The 23,535-nt window shown below is 36.9% G+C and overlaps 1 protein-coding gene across 2 annotated transcripts in view; it reads right to left on the bottom strand.

Moving 5' to 3' along the window:
* The window catches only part of baiap3 (BAI1 associated protein 3), a 42,732-nt gene that overhangs the window by 9,185 nt on the left and 10,012 nt on the right, over positions 1–23,535 (bottom strand). For both annotated transcript variants that reach the window (XM_005796792.3, XM_023349606.1), the window contains 23 exons: positions 16,011–16,098; positions 15,042–15,125; positions 14,741–14,848; positions 14,225–14,284; positions 12,258–12,324; positions 11,761–11,974; positions 11,477–11,521; positions 10,094–10,171; positions 9,219–9,324; positions 9,012–9,119; positions 8,845–8,937; positions 6,165–6,268; positions 5,954–6,071; positions 5,638–5,762; positions 4,612–4,702; positions 3,528–3,584; positions 3,348–3,445; positions 3,139–3,190; positions 2,876–3,027; positions 2,660–2,783; positions 2,107–2,247; positions 789–884; positions 308–523 (listed from right to left, as the gene is read on the bottom strand). In XM_005796792.3, the coding sequence (XP_005796849.2) occupies positions 308–523; positions 789–884; positions 2,107–2,247; positions 2,660–2,783; positions 2,876–3,027; positions 3,139–3,190; positions 3,348–3,445; positions 3,528–3,584; positions 4,612–4,702; positions 5,638–5,762; positions 5,954–6,071; positions 6,165–6,268; positions 8,845–8,937; positions 9,012–9,119; positions 9,219–9,324; positions 10,094–10,171; positions 11,477–11,521; positions 11,761–11,974; positions 12,258–12,324; positions 14,225–14,284; positions 14,741–14,848; positions 15,042–15,125; positions 16,011–16,098 (2,425 nt within the window). The remainder of the gene's footprint in view (positions 1–307; positions 524–788; positions 885–2,106; positions 2,248–2,659; positions 2,784–2,875; positions 3,028–3,138; positions 3,191–3,347; positions 3,446–3,527; positions 3,585–4,611; positions 4,703–5,637; positions 5,763–5,953; positions 6,072–6,164; positions 6,269–8,844; positions 8,938–9,011; positions 9,120–9,218; positions 9,325–10,093; positions 10,172–11,476; positions 11,522–11,760; positions 11,975–12,257; positions 12,325–14,224; positions 14,285–14,740; positions 14,849–15,041; positions 15,126–16,010; positions 16,099–23,535) is intronic.

The following is a 23,535-nucleotide window of genomic DNA, read 5'->3' as shown; positions in this document are numbered from 1 at the left end:
GGTGGTGATAATATCAAAATAGTTACCTACCTATACAGAAAAAAGCTCATTTAAGAGCAGAGCTAATAATTATAGCTAAACGGGTATGTTTTATTGTTATGTTTTATTTAATTGAAGTTCAATATTTGCACAGTCTGGACAAACTAATCTGTGGCACAAAACAAAATAATAATTTGCTGTGCTGGTGGATGCTGCAGAAAACATTTTGTTTCGCAATTTATCTGACAGTTTTAATTAGCTTTGAAGCTTTAACATGTGAATGTCCTATCAGTACGGATGTAGCCTGAGCTGAGGTTAATGTTTTCACCTTGTCGGTGAGCACTGTGATTAGGCGCTTGGCTTCTCTTTGCAGGTCCAGGTCCATGTTGAACAGCTGCCCGTTGAGGGCTTTGTAGACCTGCTCTTTCCCCTCCGCTCCACACGACTCCTCCATGGCCCGCTCCACGCCAGGCCAGTCCAGGTCTCGAGGCAGGTGAGCCAGGAAAACACGCACATGCTCCACGTTGTTCAGGCCGATGCAGAGCTAGCCGAAAGCCAAGAGGAGCAAAAGAGGAGAAAGAGAGGGGTGGTGGAGGAGATAAAAAAGAAGGAAAAGAAGCAGAGCTACCAAGAAGTAGAGAGATGGCTTATGAGTATAAACAATTCATGACAGCAAGACACTTCTGCTCTATTTCTGTGCCCACATTTGTGCTCTCCTGCTGTGCTTTTGTGTTTACAAGCAGGAACTCTCTGATCGTTTTTACATCATCGTGTGCCCACCCCCTGCTTTGTCTTGCTACAGGCGGTACCTGCACTGTGAAATTCTTGTGGTCTCGGGCCAGCTGGTTCCTCTCAATCTTGCGCGTCATCATCTCTGAGTAGCAAACAGCTTCATTGCAGAAGTTCTGCGGGAGATGAAGGTAGGACCATTTATGCAACTTCATAACTTCGTAGGGATCGCATGCGATACAGATGCTACATTTTGTGGTGTGGAAGGAAAAATATGGATGGTGGTCTATTTTTTTCTTCTTTACAAATTACCTGCCTGAGTGACTTATTTGTGCAAACAACTTTGGCTGCAATTGTATCCACAAATGTTTTGGAGTTTTCATATCAGTGTCAAGTCTGCCCCAGCTGGTTTCCTTTAAGGATTCTTCATGTATTCACAATTGAAACCAGATATTTACATTCACAGAATAGAAAGACGCATATGTGTTTGTTTTTTTTTCTTCACTGCCCGAAGTGAAATCAGACCAAACTTCTGATTTTTAGGTTAGATAAAGTCTCTTTTTTTAGGTTAGTTAGAATTAACAAGATTATTTCTATTTGCTAAATGCCAGAAAATGTACAGAGAACAAAACATTTTTTTTTTTGTAACTTTCATCAAACTCAGAAGTTTTGGTGTATATAAATATATAGTTTCAGATGTATGTCCATCCCATCTTACCGCTAATTCTGACCAGTTGTCCAGTTCCTACTAATGAAAAGCATTCCCAGAGCATGATTGTGCCACCACCATGTATGCCAAGTAATATCATTTTGGAGTCATTTGTAGTTGTGCAATCTTTTTTTTTTTGGACAATGGGTTGAACATCTCTCAACGGTTGAGTTATGGTTTTACAACCTGAAATTGCCTTAAACTTCTTTACAATTGTATCCCTTCATTGTCAGATATGTTCCTTGGTGTTAATGATGCAGTTTGTTCACTTATGTTCCTTAACAAACCTTCACAGAACAGCAACATTTATAACGAGACTAGATTTAACTAGTTGTCTACTAACGGTCGTTTCTCGCACTGGATTTTATCCAATTTTTATGCCACACTTTGACAATTTTATTTGTAAGAAAATCTGAAAACCGTGTATTTCTTTTTTTGTTTCACTTCACATACATGTCCCCGGGGTGTTGGTTTATCACATACAATCTGAATGTACGTAATATTTAAAATTTGTGGTTGCAGTGTGACAAAATATGCAAAAATTCAAGGGATGCCAGTACTTTTGTAAGGCATTGAAAATTTCTTTCTTCACTTCTACTGATAAAATCTTGCATGTCTCATAGGAGTCATCGCTTTATGACTGCAGGATATGAGTATGCATGTGTTGCAATGCTAAAAGTGGCACTCACGTCTGTCAGACGAGTGACAAAGATGAAGGCCCCCGCAGAGTCTGGCCAGGACAGCTGGAGCCAGATCTCACGTACCTGGCTGAAGCAAGCTGTCACTTCCACTGCTGAGCAACTGTGTTTGGCTTGTTGCACAGGCTGAAGCTGTTCACAAAACACATGCTTTTTAATCATTACACTGCCAGAACATGAATTTATTCAGAAAAAAAATAAACACTAATATTTTGTCAGGAGGCTTAACATACAACTTTTCACGGCATCCATTATGTTTCAGTGAACCTGTTTCAATTTTATTTATTTGTTCACATTTACAGCATATTAAAGTAACCGTAATAACAAATCAAATGTGTCTCCTCAGTCTACTCAACTAAAATGTAATTGTGTGGTCAAAAGCACTGAAAATAATATTTAACTTAATTCAATAATTATATGAGTTAAGGTTAGGCCATTAACCAGAACGCATGTCTGGTCCTAGGCGTAGCACCTGTCATCACAAATCAACTCCAATTACTTTAATTACAAAAATAATTGCATTTGAAGAGCAGAAGCGTCCCACCTGATCTGTTTCCACAGCTTTGCGGATTCTGTCACAGGATCTGTCATGAACAATCTGCAGGAACTTATGAATCGACGACTTGAACCAGTTATGAAAGCCTGTCAGGGCCAACATTTTGGCGTCTCTGTTTGAGTAAAGCAGAAGTCTTTATGAATAAAAGGGAGGCTAATCAAATGATGAGGCGGGCATATGAATAGTCATTAAAGCTGAACAAACTTGAGGGGAAGAAACTCTCGGAAGCCCTTGAGGATCTTCAAAGACATGAAGAGTTCGAAGATGGTTTCCCCCATAGTCTGAGTCAGTCTGGAGCTCTCTTGCTCCAGAGTGCCACAGACCCGCTCCATTGCTACATTTACATCATCTGCTACCTGCCAGGAGGGAGAATTGGAAAGAGGCAGAGTCAAATTTAGCAACAACAACATCGCAGCATGACTCACAAAGACTTCAGAAGGCTTTTTCACCTTGTTTCAAAGACTTACCTGTTTTTCCAGCTGCCTGTATGATATGCTGAAGTAATCTACTTTCACAGCACTGTGAGAGCAAAGAACGAAATGACATGAGACCAACTACTAGGCAACAACACAAAATGAGTCTTTGATTGTGAACCAAGTCTTCACAGCCTTTGAAGACTTGGTTGTATTTCATAAAATACATAGCACACACTGTTGGCTTTAGTAAAAAAAATCACCTGTAGAAGAGTTTGTTGTAGATGTTTTGGCCTCTCTGTACGTCTGCACAAACTGCATCAATCACCTGAACCATTTTTTTCAGCTGCTCCTCCAGAGACTGAATTGTTAGGGAAGATTAACAAGCTTCATCATGCTTAGTAAAATAAGATTCCTTCTATTTTTACACATTATATACTTACCCCTTCCTCTGGTTTGTACTGGGCAATTAAGCTTTCATACCACTCAGACGTTCCTTTCTGTTGATGAAAAGAAACAATGGGTTTTACCGGTGATGTAACAACATTTAGTGACATATTTTGTCAAAATGAACTCAGAACTGGTTGCTGTCAGCATGTTAATGCCTCTGAGGATTAAAATGTGAAGTTTTGTCATAATCAAAAGACATGAATATTTCTGGTTCAACTTTCCCACCCAATAGTAGCTATGTCCAAGACTGTTAATTTGAAGAGGAAAAGGAAGTGTTTCCTCTTCAAGGAAGTGTGTTGCCAGAGGCCAGTTCTGTAACCTTCTGCTTACAATGCTATCAAAAATGTTCTTTTAAATTATCTGTGCGGCATTATTTTTTGTACTTTGGTATAAACAAAAACTGTAGGAGGGTTGAATGAAATTGTAAGCTCTGTGAAATCTGGGGAACTGTTAGTTCAGAGTTTTACAATGGCTAGAATTTCCCACCATCCCTTAAAATAGCAAGATTACTCATAACGCTTGAAAGAGGCACTCCACAGTAAATCAGTTCTGGACGCATTTGTCCTGTATTTTTATGAATCAGTGAAAATGTATTTGCAGCTTATATAAAATACCAAAACTGATCAAAGAAGAAGATTATTCTACACTGAACTGAGACTCTTCATAGGTTTATAAAGTCTTTATTGATGGGTGAACTTCTATGTTTTTTGCATTAGGACTTCAATAAAAACTGCTAAATTGACTAACTTGGGGTGATAACTTTTAGTTTCTGTTTTATTTTTCAAAAATATCACTAAATTTGTGATAGTTTGACATTGATTTTTTTTTTCTGTGATTCTGATACAAATAATAACCTTCTGTTCCTTGTGCTTGCATTGCTTTTTCTGAATATAATCTGTATTGTAAATTGATACACCATTTTCCAGAGCAAACTTCATGTAACACAACCTATCAGATTTCCAGTTATTTCTATTTTGGCAGACCAAACTACTACAACAGCAAGAACAAGTCCTGTGGCGTTTCACTGAGTTGTAATACAGATGTTCTGTTTCGCTATAAATGCTCGCCCATTGTTACCTTGACAGCAGTGGTGATGTCCAAATGAAGCTCATTTCGGAGAGGACAAACAGTCTTAAATGCCCTCATGTTTTGCATGTAGCCAATCCCCCTGGCATGCACAGACAGGAAAAACCAATTACATGACAAAATTGCTATTCAACTCATCACATAGTGACACATTGTTCTCAGAGTTTAGCAAGTATAATAGCTGCAATCTCACTAAATGAATTTCAGTCTAATTGTATGCAGGAGTCTGGGTTATTTATGCAGGAGGAGAAAGATACGTGTTTGGTGTGTATGAGAGTTTGTATGACTGGCAGTTTGTTTTTATGTAATAATGGGGTCCATTACCTGAGCAATCACTAACTTCTGTAAATATGTTGACAAAATTGCAATTCCCACATGAACATTTTTGAATAATTTTTTTTTTCTTCAGATTTAAATCATTCCAAATATCTGAATAATAAATGTCTGTTTCTGGTTAGAGAATACTCAAAAACATTACATTGCTTTGTATAGCATAAAGTTATTGTTTCTAAATTTTCTGATCATCAATACCTTGTCTTGTTGAAATAAATGTTGTCATGGCGATCTGCTCAAGCTCACATGTTTCTAAGATACATCTACAAACGTCTACTGCACTTTCAATCTTTAAAAAGACACGAGTAGCTTCAGATTTATTTTGTATTGCAATGTAAGCATCAAGTGCAAGAACATTTTTACAAGTTGCATGAAAGCTTAGCATGATATAAATGAAAAATAATATAAAGATAGATGAGAATATGTCAGAATTCTGGCACACAAAATTCTGCCTTTTTTAGCATTTGTGCGACAATTTGTTGTTAGAAACAAATGATCGTTATTTTGTTTCGTATGGAAATGAGAAATGATCAAGATAATATCATTGTAATATACTGTGATATTACTGCTGCCTGCACAGAGTGTGACTGACCGGCTTTAGTCTCTCTGTGTTCGTTGGAGTGAAAAAGGTTCTTGATATGGGAGAACAGGCGAGAGCCTGATGTGATGGTGCTGTGACTTTACCTCAGCATGAGCTCGTAGCGTGTAATGGCAGCAGCGCTTGTGCAGGGGAAAACCTGACGCATGTTCTTCATCAGGCACAGGCAGTGCTCTGTGTACAGTCTGAAGCTGTCTGATAGCTGCCTCTCCTGGACACAGGAAGGGCCCTCAGTTATAGCTTCCAGTACACTAGCTGTGGGACATTTTTGGCTGAACCAAAAACCTTGATGAATGCCAGTGAAGGGCTGAGCTAATGAGGTGACTGTTTCTAGGTGATGGAAGTTTTTTTGCTTGTTTGTTTATTATTCCCCTATTGGGAAGCCGATAATGTAGAACCTACCAGGTCTCCCCTCACGGTGGGAGGGTCCCACTCTGCATCGATGGTCCTCAGGAGGCGCAGCAGCAGGGAGTAGCACAGCCTCTGGTTCCGATGATGGTTGCTGTAGCACTGCCAGCGCCTGCATAAAACAAAAGAAAATATGCACCTTGCAGGCAAATGCTTCAGGTCGCATACTCAATTTAATCAATGTAATTTTGTCATTAATACCTACACAATAGCCTGCTGTAGAGGTGAGAGATCAGTTTGCACAGCATGGTGAGTTAGAACAGTCCATGCTGGAGGAGAAACCTGTCCATTCCAGTTGTATGGCTCTCTCTGGGGTTTTAAAAGAGTGACAAGGTCATTTAATTCACATATTATGCAAAGTAAGATGCTTTTTTTTTGTCAAACAGATTTTGTTTGTGTGTGAGCTGTTACAAACATTTAAATACTAACAAAGGTTTAATACCAATGTAGAACAAAAAGCACCCATCACTTCAGAATAATTACAACACTTAAATCAGAAAAAAGAGAAGCTAGTAGCTCCAAGAAAGGTTGCGGCAAAATCATAACCAGTGCAACAGCTTTGTTCAGTCCATCAAATTAAAGTTTAACGAGAACGCCTTATCCATCCTTTTAAACAAACTATGATAAGTTTATGGGCTTTACATGCAATTTTTTTTTTGCACAAAATCATTCACAGGTAATATTTCATTCTTTCAAATAGACCTGTTTTAGGCAGCTGCCACTGTTATGCAAATAAATTGTCACATCCTCCCAACTCATTATTTACACTTGCCATTTATACACGTCCAAATGCCTGCAAACAGATGTGTAATTGTACATCTTTGCCCCTGGATCAGACCCAGAAACATACGAAGACGAGCCTCCTTTCAGTTTCTAATGATAAGCCAACAACAAAACACTGGTCTTTTCCAGCAGCCACAGCGTACATACAGCAATAAATTGATCAGCTCCATTGTAACAAATACTGATAATTGAGCAGAACTGATTAGGCATGCTTTATCTCAATAAATAGATCAGGTTGTTATTTTTATGAAGATATGAGCATAAAAGACAAAGTCCATACTAATCCATAACCTTTGAATATTTTTCTTTCAAACTGAAACACATATCTAACCAGAATCATTTTATTAGCCAAGTTTGTGTGCACAAACAAGGACTTTATCTTCGGTTTAAAGCACTCAGATGTAAGATGACTCAGATGTGGTGTACAGATGTAAAATATAAATATATATAGTTTAAAGAAAATAAAATAAAGGAGAAAAATAACATGCATACTAATAGTTTGTATGTAAAGACAAAGGAAAAAAATGAAAGCTAAGTTGTGGTAGTGCAATACTCTTCTTTTTTTCACAGTAGAGTAGCTGACTCTGTTCATCAAAGACAACCTGGGGAAAGACAAGACATTGTATCTGTGGAGGCTGGTTTTGGAAAATAGCGCCAGCCTGAATGTAAAGGTAAAAACAGTTTTAATATTAATCTTGTAAACTGGTCTCAAGCATTTCTGAAGGTCTTTGATTTCGTTTTCTTTCAAGTTTTTCGGTTAACTTCATCATCACTTTAACAGGAATGTTTTATCTATGAATGTATCAGACACAAAAGGCTCCCACACACAAGGCATAAGCCATTAAAAAGATAACTTGCAAAAAATAAAAAATAAAAAAATAAAATCATTTGGGTCTTTTTCACACATTCTTTCTCAATGATATGTACTTAGATGAGTGAGAAAGGCAACATAATTTCATACAAATTCTGTGTTGACTCAGACAGCTAAAAGAACCTGACACAAAGTAGATATGTAGCTTTGTGATGATCATCTCTCAGTTACATTTTGTAGGGTTTTATGACACAAAGGCAAAATATGCAGTGTTGATGAGGAAAGATCAAAGTGAAAACAGGTGAAACATCAGCCAAAAGCCATAGAAAACATTTAAAAGGCCTTTAGAAACCTCAGCTGAGTTGATCAAGACCAATCTAAAAGCGTATAACATTGTGTTTCTTCTTAGATTAAAAGATTTATGAAATCAACACCTTTGCAGAATACTAACAGTTTGTGGTAATGCACAGTGCATTGCAGATTTGTTCTGTTATTGCTTTTTTGTTGTGCTTAATTTAAACCTATTTGAAACTGAGCAAATATAACAAGAGTATATATAAAAAGTAGTTTTTAATAAATGATTATTTCAGTTAGTAGGAAAATGTTCTACCTATGAAAGTGGCATGACCAGTGAAACGCCACGCCACAGAATCTTGATCTAATTTAGGTCTGCACTTTCACTAGGCCATTCCAAAACCTTACCTTTTTTTAGCCATTTAGAGGTGAAGCTATTTGGGGTCCTTGCCTAACATAAGTGTGCTTCAGTTCACAACCTGATGGTCAAACTTTTCTCTTCAGGATTTTCCAGCAGAAAGCAGAATTTGCAGTCCGATCAATCAGAGCAATCATCCAAGGTCATGAAAAATCCAAACAGCACCAGAAATTTACATAACCACTACCGTGGTTTAGAGCTAAGATGATATTTTTTTATTTTAAATGCTACATTAGTTTCAAACATGAGATAGCAGCCTTTCAGAAGTTAAAATATGTCTCTTAGTCCACAGAATATGTTCTAAAGGTCTTAAAGAAACCAAGGTTTTCTTTAAAAAAAAAAAGGTAAATCTCAGATAATTTATGAAAGGGAAACAAAGATTGAATTGGACAGTTTTTTTTCTCAAAATAAATGATATCACAATCAAAAAGGCATTCTGTATTCTCTCGGTTACATTTTGTCTGAAATATTCAGTATAACAAAAAAACAAAAACATAAGAAATTCTGCAATGTCACAAATAAAATTTCTCAGTATTGGGTGTAAAACATATTTGAACCAATAATCTGCAGAAATCTTACCTTAACTTGAGCATGCTCGTATTCCACAATCTGACTCAGAAGTTTCTTGTGAATGGAGACATTTGTGTCCCTCTTTGATAAAGTTGTGTCTCTCTGAAAGCAAAACATTTATTAGAGGATGTACAAATAGACAGGTGCACATTTAATTGATGACGTCCTGTAGAAACCTGGCTCGTGAAGACTTTCAGAATAAGGTGACATTCTCCCTGAACTTTAGATGCACTTGACCGCGGCTCCAGCTTAAACCAGGTATCATATCCAGCAACAGGAATTTCCTGCAAAAAATAGTTAGTTCACAGTTTTGTTTCCAGTTTGATTTTGCATGTTTTGATGTAGTAGCTCTGCATGCTGATTGGACAGACATCGTCGCCCACATTCAAAGAAATGTTGATGCATCCGAGGAAGTCGTCAACGTTCTCCTCAGACCCCGATGATGCTGAGCCATTGGAACGCACTGACTTTGCTATTTGCTTAAAATACCTGGAAAGAAAAAAAACAAAACAACTAATTTCCAGTTTTATTACTTGAAATTAAAATCTTGCCATTTTCACCATGAGCAAATGATTCTCTGGTCCCTTGGTTGTGATTGACATTCGGAGGTTTTCATTAGACATGTCTGCTATTTATCAGGCTCTGCTGTCTGTGTGCACAGCTTTATGGGCGGCTGGCTTTTCTGTGAGCAGCTTTCAAAGGATAAAAATCAAATGATTTTCTGTGGAATCAACAAGCAGGACATAGCTAGTTTTTTTAAGCAAATGGATACAAAGGCCTCTTCATTCAATAACTGCCACTTCATGCTTTTTTCACATGAAAGTGACCATTTTATTGATGGGTTTAATTTATTTTCTGTTTACTGCCACAATACTGACTGGGTGAATTCACTGCTGAACCAATTATGCATCAGGTTTTGCCCTGGATCAGAACCTGTTGCATCTTTACACATCAAAACAACCAGTAAACAGAAATAGTCACAAAGAAAAAGGCCTTCTAGATATTTACCGTCTACTAGTAGATACAGAAAACAGATTTTAATATGAAACCTGAGTAAAAAAAACTTAATTCAGGACAATCTGACCATATGTGATAAAGTAAATGTTAAATCATGGGTTGACTTTGATTAGCCACATTGTCAAATAAAATCAGTTAAACAGAATATTATACTGTTTAAAACATTGTTTTAAAAAAGGCTTTTTTATGTTTAAATCTAAATAGTTTTTTTTACAGTATTGTAAACTGATGTATTTTTCACCTGCCCATTCCTCGAAGCCCACTGACTTCATTGAGCTTTTTGCAGGCCTCCGCAACAGATACATCATCATCATGATCCCTGCAGAAAAAGAAATTACTCACAGGTTAGCATAAGGTTGAGTTTCTTCTAGTTTACTGTTTCAGTTTGATAAACCATGAGGAGAACTGAGAAGTAAATGATGCGTCGAATAGAATGACTTTGAGCGACTTATACTTTCTGAGTAGAAACAAGTTTCAAATAGGAAATGTATACATTCTCCAAAACTGCCAAAAAAATTAAAATGAAAAAATGCTACAAATAAGTAATGCATGACCATTCCCTAAACAAATAAAAAACAATTACGGTACAAAGAAAAACAAAAACATGTGTATTTGTAAAGTGTTATCTAAGTGTCTCTCCTAGAGTTGCGATGAATAATTTCAATATTTAATTGCACAAATTCTAATAGTCACTACAATGACTACAACTTTGTTGATGACCTTTCTTAACCAAACAAGTATTTCAGGATTCTGTAGGACCAAAGAAAGGACTGTGTTCACATTCTTGGTGTAAAATGTGTGAAGTGGCTAGGTTCTCTAAGCCTTATTCTGGTTCTTAAATGGAAAAAAAGGAATGTGCACTTCATGTGAAAAGAATGGAATAATCTTGTTTGCATTGATGAAGCTGGTTAACTAAGCATGATTGATAGTGTAGTCAGGACACATAAGGCAGGATGGAAACTTGGGAGTTAAAGTTGGTTTTAAAATATAGAGTTTTATAAAACCTTGCTCATTTGTTAGCATTAGTTCCTTTTATTTAAAGTGTAAATATAACTATGAGATTATTAAAAAGTAAATAAAACCATTTAATGCTCCAAACTAACGTGTAATTGAGACCCGTGGTGTGTAAATCTACAGATACCATCAGAACTCTGCAACAATTTCAAACTAACCCTTGAAGCTAAGTTTCACAGAAAAAACTCAACATCACCCTCTTCGGGTCAGGCAGGAAACTAGCTACGTAAGTGTGTCAGTCTAGTTTTTTGCTGACTCCATAAGGCATGTAGGGTCAGATCCTCTCTGCTTTTACATCCCCAGTTCAAAATATTTGTGTGAAAACTGCTTAAAAACAGTTCAACATGCCTAAAGGCAGTCTGTTACACTGTCTCAGAATCTTACCATTATCCTATAGGATAATGGTAAAGTTCGGTTAAAAATGGGGCGATGATGTTATTTATTTTCTCAATTTTTAAATAAAGACACAACTTCATTTCAAAGTAAATCAAATCTCATTTGACATCCCTTATAAACTTTAAAGTCTTTTTCTGCAGCTCAATTAAAAAATAGAAAAAACTGATATGCAAAGAATTACATTGTAGCAGCTTTGCTTGTGTTCTCAACTTACCATATGTCCAGATGCAAGAGGTCATTGTGAACATCGTCTATTTCACTAAAAACAGATAAGAAAAACAGAGAAAACACATTGGCCTTTGATCCTCCTCGTGACTAAGATTGGCATTAAACACCTCGGTTCTGCTCTCACAGCAGTGAATATGTGGTGAGCTGGTCATACAACTAACAACTTGCGGCGTTAGTGTGAAACAAATGAAACCGTGATTTCTGCATGTGACACAGTAATCGTCATGGACAGCACGTTTCAGAAAGCTTAAAGGTTTTTCTTGTACTCACAACACAAAGTGTTCATCCCACACTGGGTTTAGAGTCTCTGGCTTGACTTCGGTCACCTGAATGCATCTGGCAGGTAAAACTTCTTTGGTGCTAGAGCGTTTCTCCAGCTTTTCCCTCCTCTTTCTGAAGCTGAACTTTCTCTCCTTTTTCTCCTCAGTTTCTCGAGGGCTCTGACCCACCAGGATTCCCAGCATGCAGTAGGGGTCACTGTACCCTGTCATAGAGAAGGGAATAAACAATGCTTTTTCACATCCATCAGTAATTAGATAAATCGGCAACTGAAAATAATTCTTACAGTCCTGCAGTGAATCATTGCTAATGGTCAAAATGACTCAAAAACCTTTTAAGAAGCGCTTGTGAGTGGGGGAGGGGGGGTTAATCCAAAGAAGTCAAACAAAAAAGCATTTCGGTCGCATTTTACTACAGGACAAAGTATATTTCATGAAACACATTGTTTCCCATTAGAAAATACTTAGCTCATGCTTGAATGTTTTTACCATTTGCATCCTTGGCCATCAGGTTCTTTGCTTTCATAACAGAGACTCTCAAGGAAAAACTGGCTCGCTGTAAGAAAGGAATATTTGTTACTAAAGAAACCCGAACCAACAGGCAAATATCAGTATGTGCTGCGAAGGAAGAGTGTATTTGATCAAATTCTTGCATGACTGAACAGATTCAAAACGGAGATAAGGCTTCAGTTTAGCAAGGAGTGGTATTTGGAAAAGCTTGACTTAATAACAAGCTTTGTTCGACTTATAAAATTTAACCTCATCTGGGTTTTGATTTCTGCCAGATTAACAAGGGTGTCAGTGCATTACTGCTACAGACTTAAAAATATATGTATGTATGTAATAACACACCTCACAATTAAAATGCGATGATATTTCATCTCAAATTGCAATTTGTCTTGCGAAGTGCTGTCTAGTTGCTTTTTTTTTATGAGATTGTCTGGCTAAAAACCTCTACAGGTGTGTTTTGCCTAAGAGACCTGAGGCATTTTTCGCTCCATAACTTATTTAGCTGGAACCTTGTAATTTACCCCTTCTCTTTCTTTCTTTTGTTTGCTTGTACTGTGGGGTCCAAAAAGAGTCATTCATGCAAAACACATCCACAGACATAAAGCAGTAACTGCACCTATTGGAGGAGTGTTGTCTTGTTTAGCAGCTGAGTGAAGGGGAGAGTCTCTTTTCTCAGAAATAAAAAGCCATAATCTTCAGCATAAACATGTAACCAATGATTCTGTCACAGTGATATTTAAACAGACCAAAATTATTCAGACCCTTGGCAGATTTAAATTGGAAATGATTTTCAATCAACCAAAAAGTACTTCTGACAGTAAATGAGGTAGGAGTTATATAAAACTATTTTTAAAAAACATGTTTTTATTTTACATTTTAATTAGAAACTGAAAAATATTGAAAATTACTTATAAATTTCTCAATAACCAATGAAAAAAATATTTGTTGACATTTAAGCAACTATCTTAGTTACCCTAAGATGGCTTAGGTGCTATCTTAGTTGCTAGCTTACCTGAACTGGGTTTACCGACCTGAACTGTCGGGAAATATGTCCCTGAGCAGACTTTAGTTGAGCTAAAGTCTGCTCAACTAAGGTTGAGCAGACTTTAGCATGTTTCCACCAGTATTTTGATTTATTTATTTTTGGTGATGAGCTGAAAGTCTTGAAAACAGCTAGGTATTAACCACGCATGAGGAAGCCTCATGTGCAAGTGACTTCCTAACTTAAAATCTATTGCTACAAAAATTCTTACTAATTCATTTCCCAAGCCTAATAATCAAAAGCTCTTGGTAAATGAAAAAGTACTACCTACCTTAGAATTTTCCTTCTTTTATCATGTAATTTTATAGTGGTAAAATCAGTGCAATTATAGGATGTGCTTTGTGACCCCAGGGAACTACTTTTGCAGTTCCAGGAAAGGATAATTTGGTTATATGTAAGCCTCACATATGAAGGTATGTCATTTAAGCCCAACATTCTAGTAAATCTATGTTTGAGACTGTCTTTATGAAGTACAACAGGAAATAGTTGTTGCCCTGTTTTGTTTACAGCTTAGGCTGATGAAAAACATTGGACTGGCTGACAAGAGTTGCAGCTGAGGAAACATTTTAAATATTCTTTAGAAAAAACATCAGTATAATTTTTTTTTTTTAGTTTACACAACAGTATTGTTAAATCCTGTCTCTCAGTGTCATGCATCATCATGGTGTCATTATAGTGTTGGCATAACTGTACATCTATTGTCAGCTTCAGAATATAGAAGTATAGAATAGAATAGAAGTTCTTTATTCATCCCAGCAGGGAAATTTCTTCGCAGTTACAGCATAGAGACAAGACACAATAACAACTACCACTGAGTGGTAGTTGTAGATAAAATAAAAATAAAAAATAAAATATAAAATGCTATAAATTGTAAAAAAGAAGGTGACAGAGTAAAATGCCTCACCTTTGATTCTTGAACTTTTTGAAGAATGATCTCATGTTCCTCATCACCCATGTCAAACACCTTGAAAAAGACGTTGATATAATTATCATTATGTAGTTACATGTAACAGCAATATTTGCTAATTCTGCTTTGGCAAAAAATAAATAATTGAACATTACTGTGGTTTTAAACTCTTGCTTGTTTCTTTAGTACCTGAACTGTCGGAAAACCCTTTGAAATAGGACTCCCATTTCATTTCAGACAACCAAAAGGCTACAATCCTTAGTGCAGCATAATCACAGCTGAATATCAGTGCAAAGTGTAACTGGGCTTTGATGTTTAATCAGTTTTGAGCCAAGAGCATCTGCTTGAATTCTTACAGCCTCCTCACAACAAATAACACTCTCTGGGAGGCCACCATCAGTGTTACTGACAGAAATTTAATGAAGCTCCAGGAACACAGTCTGTTCTATGGTTGTGCTTGTGATTATTACATGACACTCAGACAGACAGAAAGGCAGACACACATACAGATACCTTCAGCAGGTAAGCAAACAGCTCGTCGTCACTTTTCACATGTTCCGGAGCAGGCACGCCAACCCTGTTGACCACCGTGTACACAGCTTCCTCATAAAGCAGATCCAGCTACATGAAAACACACTCCACTCAATAACTTCCTTTCAAGGATAAATGCACAAGTTCTTTTCCCTACATGATTTCTGCTCTGCTGCACATCACAAGCAGGGATAAAAGCCACGTTTCTTTCCCCTCTTTTCGTCTTTTAAAACATAACTCCTGCTGAAACACAATGGAAATAGCAAAAAACAAGCCGACACACCTCTGTCCTGCTGACTCTTTCAGATATAAAGGCCTGGTCCACATGCTCTTGTGGTGGCGGCATTGTGCATGGCCCTCTTTGGCACTGCAAGGAGACAAATTCAGTTTAGGCTCTGATAAAAAGGTTCTGCTGGTCATCAGAGAGGAGAAGCTGAGGTCGCAGTCAGATATTGGAAAGTATCACTTAAGTCAGGTGAAAATACTTCACAAAGGTCGGTCTGCAAACACAATAAAGCAATCAGAAACGGCTAAGGAGCTGTAAATGTCATCAGCATGGACTTCAGAACTGTATGGAAAATTACAAGCTGTATTCACAATTAATAAGAGCTTGGCTGATATTATCTATACAAGGTCACATTATTCTTATTTAGATATTTACATTAACACTAAAATCATTATAAGCTTTAAGGGTTATATTGCATACAGTTGAGATTTATTTACTCTTACATAATACATAAGTGAGAAAAAAATCACAATTTTGTAAAATAATGCCTATCTTTAAAATAGCATAAACTATTGAGTAAGATCATTTTTAATTAATGTTAAAAACTGAAGAAAGAAATGCCACTAAATTTCGATGTCACAACTACAAATAGAAACTTAATTTCTTTTAGTTTGTCGATTTTTAAAGCAGTGTGGATATGATTCACGTCTTGACCAACGTTGACGGTTTCCGTTTGTGTCATTTTACTGAGCTAACATGCAGTAATTTGGGTGTGAAGTCATGAGTTGCTCTCATCAGTCATGTCTTGCTCTGCCAGTAAAGTCTGAACATATCAGTCGACAGCAGCGTGCAACAGCTGAGCTCCCAGTTTTCTGAGCACCCTGTTTAACCCAGTCCTTCTGTCTGTGGACGTCATAGTGGTCATGATGGTGGGCTGAAAGACAGCTCTGTGCCCTGCTGGCTACACAAACTGTTCACGTTTCGAGTGTGTAACAGATGGAAAGGTGGAAGTTGGGTTGGGGTTACCTCAGCCTGGGCTGCCCGCATCATGTTCTCCTGTTTCTGCAGGATGGCATTCATACGCTCAAAGAACTCCGCACTTTCCCCTGAAATCCTGCCAAGAAAGTGGAGCAAAATGAGAAACTGTTCTTATTTCTACAACTTATCATAAGAGGACAAACTACACAAATTGACCTAAATAGGCTACATCACCTGATTTGCTAGGCACATGAATATTTATGAGTATTAGGTGAACACACATCCATGTTTGGTGACATTGGTGAGATCAAACAGCGTCTTGTTAACACACATTTTGATCAGGGTTTATCAATACATGATACATGACATCAATGTGCTACAGGACTTTCTCTCCTGCAGTTCTGTGTTTTATCAGATGTATAAACACCTTCTCTTGTCTAGCATTAGAAGGCTTTCAGTTACACTCTGCATGAAGCATGTTAATCAAATTTTATATGTCGGGTTGTGCCCAATATGCAAATGATGCTTTTCTGTTTCCTCCAGGTGGGAATGAATCCCAAAACTCCCGCTAGTCACAGTTGTCATGGTGATGAGGGCATGTTCAGAAAAAGGGTAGCTGGCTGAACACCTTGGGAATCCCCAATAAATCCGCCCTCTCACCAACCTCTCCCCCCTCCCAAATCTCTCAAGGGGTGCCTTCCTCTCAGGCTGTATGGAAATAACATAACTGCCCTGATGTGAGCAGTAGCAGAACCGGTACAATCACTCGGGCTGTGTTTTTTTTTTCCTTTATTTTTTAACGCCTCATCCTGACTATCCCCTCCCACTGTGATTCTGTCTTCTTTCTCATCTATCAGGCAACACTGTGCAGAAGAGCCCCTACTCCCTTCTTTATTAGCGTCATCACTTCGCAGCAGGCATATGGCAGCCCATCCCAGCACCCACTGACTTTCAGCATGGTGGAAGAGCGGATGGTAAACTCGTGAGGGTGTTTATGGAGACTAATAGAAGGCATGCTGGGAGAACTGGGAGGATTTTCACTGATGTCAGGCCAAATACACAAAGAAATGTGTGATGTTTATTAGACAATGTGATAGATTAATTCTAATTTCGTGTACATATATATCTATTAAAGCTAGTGGGATTATAGCTCACAGTTATTATAGTATGAAACAATTAGTGGGTTTCCAACAAATTGGCTATTTACTAGAGTTGGTTTATTTTTATCCTAATCAGCTCTGATGAGTGACCGAAAAAAAGGATTTTCTCAATCAGTAAATGCTGTAATAAACGCTATTAGGTCACACTGTGTGCAACAGTCAAGGATGTGAACTGTATTAATGAGTGTAAAAGACTCAAAGGTAGCTGTGAGATGTTTAAAACAAAGTCAAAACAAAGTTCAAAGAAGCAAGACTCTATTCAAAAGACTCTTGTAATCTGCCGGCTCTTGTAATCTGGCGTAATCTGTCACCTTTCCTTAGATAGAAATGTTTTAAGCTAATTTGAATAAGTCAACAAAAAACAAGAGTTTCAGTAGATAAGGAAGGCCAAATGGAAAACAGCAGTTATTTTGTTTTACCCTTTTGAGCTCCCAACCTCTGTCTACTTTAGAGCAAGCTAAATTTGAAGACACTGGCAGTCTTTCTGAAAAAACTCAGAAATTTAGATTGTTGTTTTAGGAAAACAAGCTGTGGATACTGCAATACAATGGACCCCTCAAATTCATGGATCACTAAAAGCAGATTCATCGATTCTTATGTAGAACATGAATCCAAATTATTCATAAAACATTTGCTAATACGCTAATGCTTTTGTAGATTTTTGAAATATTTGAAAGAAAGTGGGAAGTTGAAGTACCTCTGTGCAATACAACTTGACACACTGTTGAATGGCGTGCACAAAGCAACCAATCTTGGAGCCCCATTCATTTTCCTTGCCGCTGATTAGCAACAGAGGTCAGGGAGACTGTAGATATTAGCTTCTGCAGTAGTGCTAAGATGGCTTAATGCATATTGAGATACAGTACAGACCAAAAGTTTGGACACACCTTCTAATTCAATGGGTTTTCTTTATTTTTATGACTATTTATAAGGCAAGAAATCCCACTTATTAACCTGACAGGGCACACCTATGAAGTGAAAACCATTTCAGGTGACGACCTCTTGAAGCTCATCAAGAAAATGCAGAGTGTGTGCAAAGCAGTAATCACAGCAAAAGGTTGCTACTTTGAAGAAACTAGAATATAAGGGGTATTTTCAGTTGTTTTACACTTTTTTGTTTAGTGCATATTTCCACATGTGTTATTCATAGTTTTGATGCCTTCAGTGTGAATCTACAATGTCAATAGTCATGAAAATAAAGGAAACTCATTGAATTAAAAGGGGTGTCCAAACTGTTGGTCTGTACTGTTTATTTGGCATTTGAGTCAATGACTCAGCGTAATCTGCCACCTTTCCTTAGATAGAAATGTTTTAAGCTAATTTGAATAAGGAATTGAGCTTCAGGTTGGATAACTAGGATTAACTAATTGTATGCTAACTAGTAAGTAACTTGAAAATGTGACTAAGGTGAATGAATTATCTTGTGATTTGACAGAATATAAGTTAAACCACTGATGGTGTGGTTCACAGTCCAGTATGAGATGTGGTGATGAGTTTATTGGCATGTAAAACTGACAATCAAAAGCTTTTTTTTAAAAAAAAATTATGGTTGTAAGAAGTTGTGCTTAAAAGCTGTTAACTTGAATCTGGAAAAGCCAGGATGCATGTGGCTACCAGCTCTGAGTAAAGTAGCGAATGTATTTAATTAAGAAAGTTTAGACAAAATTACAAGTCGTCCATGATGACAGCTGAGGAGTGAGGTTATCGGTTATCGGTTATCTACCAACATTTTGGAAGTTGTAGAAGACTCTCTCAGAGAAAAATATTTAAATAGGTTTTTGCAGCTGTGGCTTTAGCTAAGAGGTTTAGGATTTATAAGAAGAGAGAACTATGAAGAAAAAATGTAAGTTAACTTGGACACTTATGACTGATTATAAAGTTGGTTCTTTGGTGTTTAGAGTTTTAATTTGAACATAAAATCAAGGCCCGTATTTGGGGCCACTTGGTTTTTTTCTACAACTGTGTTCATTTGCTTGAGGTATTGTTGTTGTCTCGTCCTCTGGTGGTCAGCCTGAAGATTGTTGTCTCATTTTGAATGGGAGGCAATACATTTCAGGTACGAAATAAAACCCTACTGATTAAAATTACACACAGATTATTTTGATTTGACCTTTACACATATATAAAAACACAGTTCAAATGCATCTTTCGATCTGTCTTTCTCTCTTTGTCTCTCTCTCTGTTTCTCACATACAGACACACAAACACACCAGCATAACCAGAATAACAGTGATTTGATGTTGCTAGGAAACAAGTCTTTAAAAAAACAGGAAAAAAAATGTTCTAATTTATTTTTAAAATTCATCCAGATGCTTCAATCATGTTTTCCTCTGAAGAGAGCAAATCAGAGGCACAGCAAAAATTGAAAGTACAAATCCCATGTAAGTCTTCTATTTAAGAGAATTGTTTTAAGCACCTTTAAATGGATGTATGAAGGGGACAGCATGCACTCTCTGCAAACTTAAACATACTATGGCCGTGCATAAATAATAATTAGTTTTGTACCCATCACTGTTATCCCAAGCATGACAAAGAATATGACATCCAGTTGGATTGGAACAAAATAAGATCCTTCTTTTTAAAAAAATTGGCCTTATCATGGCTGTCACACAACAATATAAGCCTGCATCTCGCATCGTAAACAAGATCTTTACAACAAGGATCAATCTCAGTGATACAAAGACTGTTTGTTTTACTGTAATTATGTCTCTGATTAACAAACAAAACATTACAGGTGGAAAAGCGTCAGAGCGGAAAAACCAGAACAACCACAAAAGCTCTAATTACATCTCTCCATTCAGTAACTTGACAATTATATTTTGGTGCCATAATAATAATAATAATAATAATAATAATAATAAAAAGGTTAAACACATTTTGTCTTTGCTTAGGCACAACACAAAGATAGTTTTTGAAAAACTACACTGGATTTGGATTGCTTGGATTGAACAATCCAACTGGATGTCGCATTCTTTGTCATGCTTGGGATAACAGTGGTGGGTACAAAACTAATTATTATTTACAATAGAAAATTATTTACAATTTCTATTGTAAATAATTATTATTTACAATAGAAAAATCACATTATTTTGTCTGAAACACAAAACTCCACCAGAGGACATAGCTTTCCAAATCATTGACAATTCATCATCAAACCCCGGTCTGGGACCAGAGATTTCAAAATGAAATGCAGAATTCAGTTTCATTTGAAAAGAGCACATTGCAACACTAGAAAACAGTCACGTTTTTCCTCAAATCTTGCCAAGGCAAGACTTACCTTGATGTTATCTCTTGTTCAGAAGGGGCACAAAAGTTGAAATTTGTGCCTTGGATATGTGTCTGTCCGTTGGCTCTTGAAACAAAGAACTCAAATTGTGGACTTCCCTCAAACTCCTGAATGGGCCTTGGTTCACAATCCTCTTGTGAAGCAATCCAAGACTGGTGCAAAACCTGGTGCTTTTGCACCAGCCTTTCCCACACTTTTATCTTCTACTTCTCTTTTCATTAATATGCTTGGACAATGTACTCTTTATCAAGGCCTTTTTGTGGCCTTCGCCCATTGTGGAGGATGTCAGTGGTTTTACTGGACAACTGTCTTCCATGTGGTTGTGTGGGCAATAACATAAAATGCAGTTTCCAATAGCTGCTTTGTATTATGTACATTTTACTTTTTGACTTAAATTTCTAAAACAACTTTTTTAAATCTCTAGTTTAATGAGGAGTAATAATTTATAAATGAGCTTTGGAGTACAACTATGTAAACTATGTACATATTCAGGATTCCTAGTTAACAACATTCTAATTCATTTTCTCCAGTATGAAGATGTAATAGCTTCAGTACAGGGACAACAAGGAGTCAAAGCTATTAAAGACATTGCAGCAAGTTTCAGATTTAAAACGAAAGCAAATTAAGTGTGAAATATCACATTTGCCACTGCTGAAAGCAATCAGAGGGAAGACTAAACATGTAAATAACCAGCAGAAGTATACAATCAAACATAAATCCTGTGGGTTTTTCTTCACAGTCTGACCAGCTCACATCTGAGTTTTTTTTTTATTTTTTATTATTATTATTATTTTAACATTTCCAGAGATTTAACAATCAGTTCTCACAGAGGTAAAACCAATAATGTGCTCAACTGAATTAAATGTCTATGTCCTCTGTCTGCCAGTCACTGTCTACTCAGAGAGCCTCATCTCTGACGACTGACTCTACCACTGGGTCAACAGCTGCAAACGAAGCAGTCCAAATCTACCCGGCCTCATTTGCAAATTCTCAATTAGAGTGAGAGAGCAGGCAGGTCAGCAGCAGTCTGAATGGATAACAAAGATCAACAGCCTGGATCTAATGATGAGCGCTCAGGCTGAGGCTCAGTGGGAAGGCTGCAGCTCCAGGAAACTGGTACGGAAAATGAGAAGAAGGTGAGACATTGTCTGTCAGTTCCGATCAGCTGCTAATGAAAAGCTCCAGACCATATTTGAGCGGCATTAAAACAGAATAAATAAAACAAAATAACACTGGATTAAATAAAAAAATAAAAAATCAAACCATGTATTATTATTTATGCCTAGCTTTAATCATTCAAATCAAAAATGTAACTCTATGCAACACAAACCTGTGGTAAACTTCCCTGGTAAAAAATAGATGTAGTTGTCTTTATAAGTAAAGGTTCACATTGTGACAGCAGCCTGTATTTGGGTTGCCATAGAAACCTCAGGTTCATACTATCACTTCTGGGTTGAGATGAAGCTCAGAATGAGACTGGAAAATATGAGATGACTCTTTTCACCTGAGAGACTTCATTAGTTATCATATCAAACCGCATAGTGAGAACTACGCTGCCTGCCCCTCCACTGGCCAAAAGGAAAGCAAATAGAGATGCAAAAATATGAGAAATGATAGAATAAATGTAGACATTGAGGTTGATGTTCAATCAAGATACAAAATGCTGGCAAATTAATTGTGAAGCATTGCTTTTTGGCTACTATTTAGGCATAATTTGCTACAAGGTTTTTACAGCATCGCTAATCATCTATGGTCAAAATACGAAGGTAATACAAATATTACCGTGTTAAGAATCAAAACACAAAATTCTCTATTGGTTTGATTAATTCAGATAACTTTCTTCGTCCCGGTCTTATGATTTCTAAGGTCTTTTCTGGCTAAATTCAAGCAGTCTATATCTGTTCAGCCACTCTGCCATACACTGCTTATTTGTGAAGTGCATGCCCATTGGGTCCTTCGTCAGCCCTCTGACATTCCTCCCTGATTACTACTCTTGTAATTTGATTAAAAGCAATTTTAATCTTAGCACTGAAATTAAGGAAATTTGTTTTTGTGAAATATTAACTTTTAAGCAAGTGTTTACTTTGTAACAAGACACCAGTCATTGCCTAATCTATCTAAGATGTTTTCACATATTTATCTTTACTTAACATAGCTTGATGCCAGATCATGGACTATATAAATTCAAAGTGAGAATTTTATTATCCTATAGAAAAAGCTAAAAGCAAAAGCGATTTAAGCTTTCTAACGTAAGTGGCCGGCAAAATAACTAGCACAGTTTCTTAAAAATTCTAGAGATAGAACATCATGCTACTAGTGGTCTGTTGTGTTCATGGAAGTGGAGAATACTCTCTGCCTTTCTAGTCTGAATTATCATGAAGTTAGGATTAAGTTTAGACCCTAAAAATTCCAAATTTTTCTTTAAACTACTTGAATTATTAAAAGATCCCCTCAAACAAAACACATTGGCAGAGTCATGACCGGAATAAATTGAGAATAAACTGAGAAAAAATTTAAAATGCTAGTGGTTTGGTAAGCTACTCCCTGATCTGAGAAGCCACGTTTATCACTGAAATAAATTCAGGAAGCTTTTTGACATCAGAACCAGGTTTTAAAGCTGCTTTACAAGCAAGCAGCATTTATATCCCTGAAGAGCCTGTCTGTGCATGTAACAGTGTGGTTAATGTGTCACAGGGGGGAAGTCTGTGTCTGGATGACTTTTTCAGTGTGAGCCATGGTTTAGGTACAAATGTGATATATTATCACATTGTGCCAGCAAGAAATTATGACCTGTAGCTTCGCCAGCACAGCCAGTGGAAAACAAATGAATAGCAAACATGAATTATTACTTCAGAGCTTTTGCTGCCATTTCTGAAGACATGTCATTATCTGTTGAGGTACCTTGACCATGCTTTATTTTCACAAAAAAAGTATCTCATAAGCAAAGCTATTACTTATCCGTAATGGGAACAATCAAGCGAATAATAATTCAAGCAGTAGCTGGCAGTTTTAGATAAAGTAATATAGATTTGTACAGACTGAACACTTATGTTTAACCTTAAGCAAGGTTTATGATTCAGTCAGGTGTTTTCAATCAAAAACACTGAATATCATCAACTTCAATTAA

Source organism: Xiphophorus maculatus, chromosome 16 (genome assembly GCF_002775205.1).
Source record: "Xiphophorus maculatus strain JP 163 A chromosome 16, X_maculatus-5.0-male, whole genome shotgun sequence".
NCBI classification, from domain to species: domain Eukaryota; kingdom Metazoa; phylum Chordata; class Actinopteri; order Cyprinodontiformes; family Poeciliidae; genus Xiphophorus; species Xiphophorus maculatus.
Note: the sequence above shows the minus strand (reverse complement) of the source record. Positions and strands in the feature narration are given on the sequence as shown.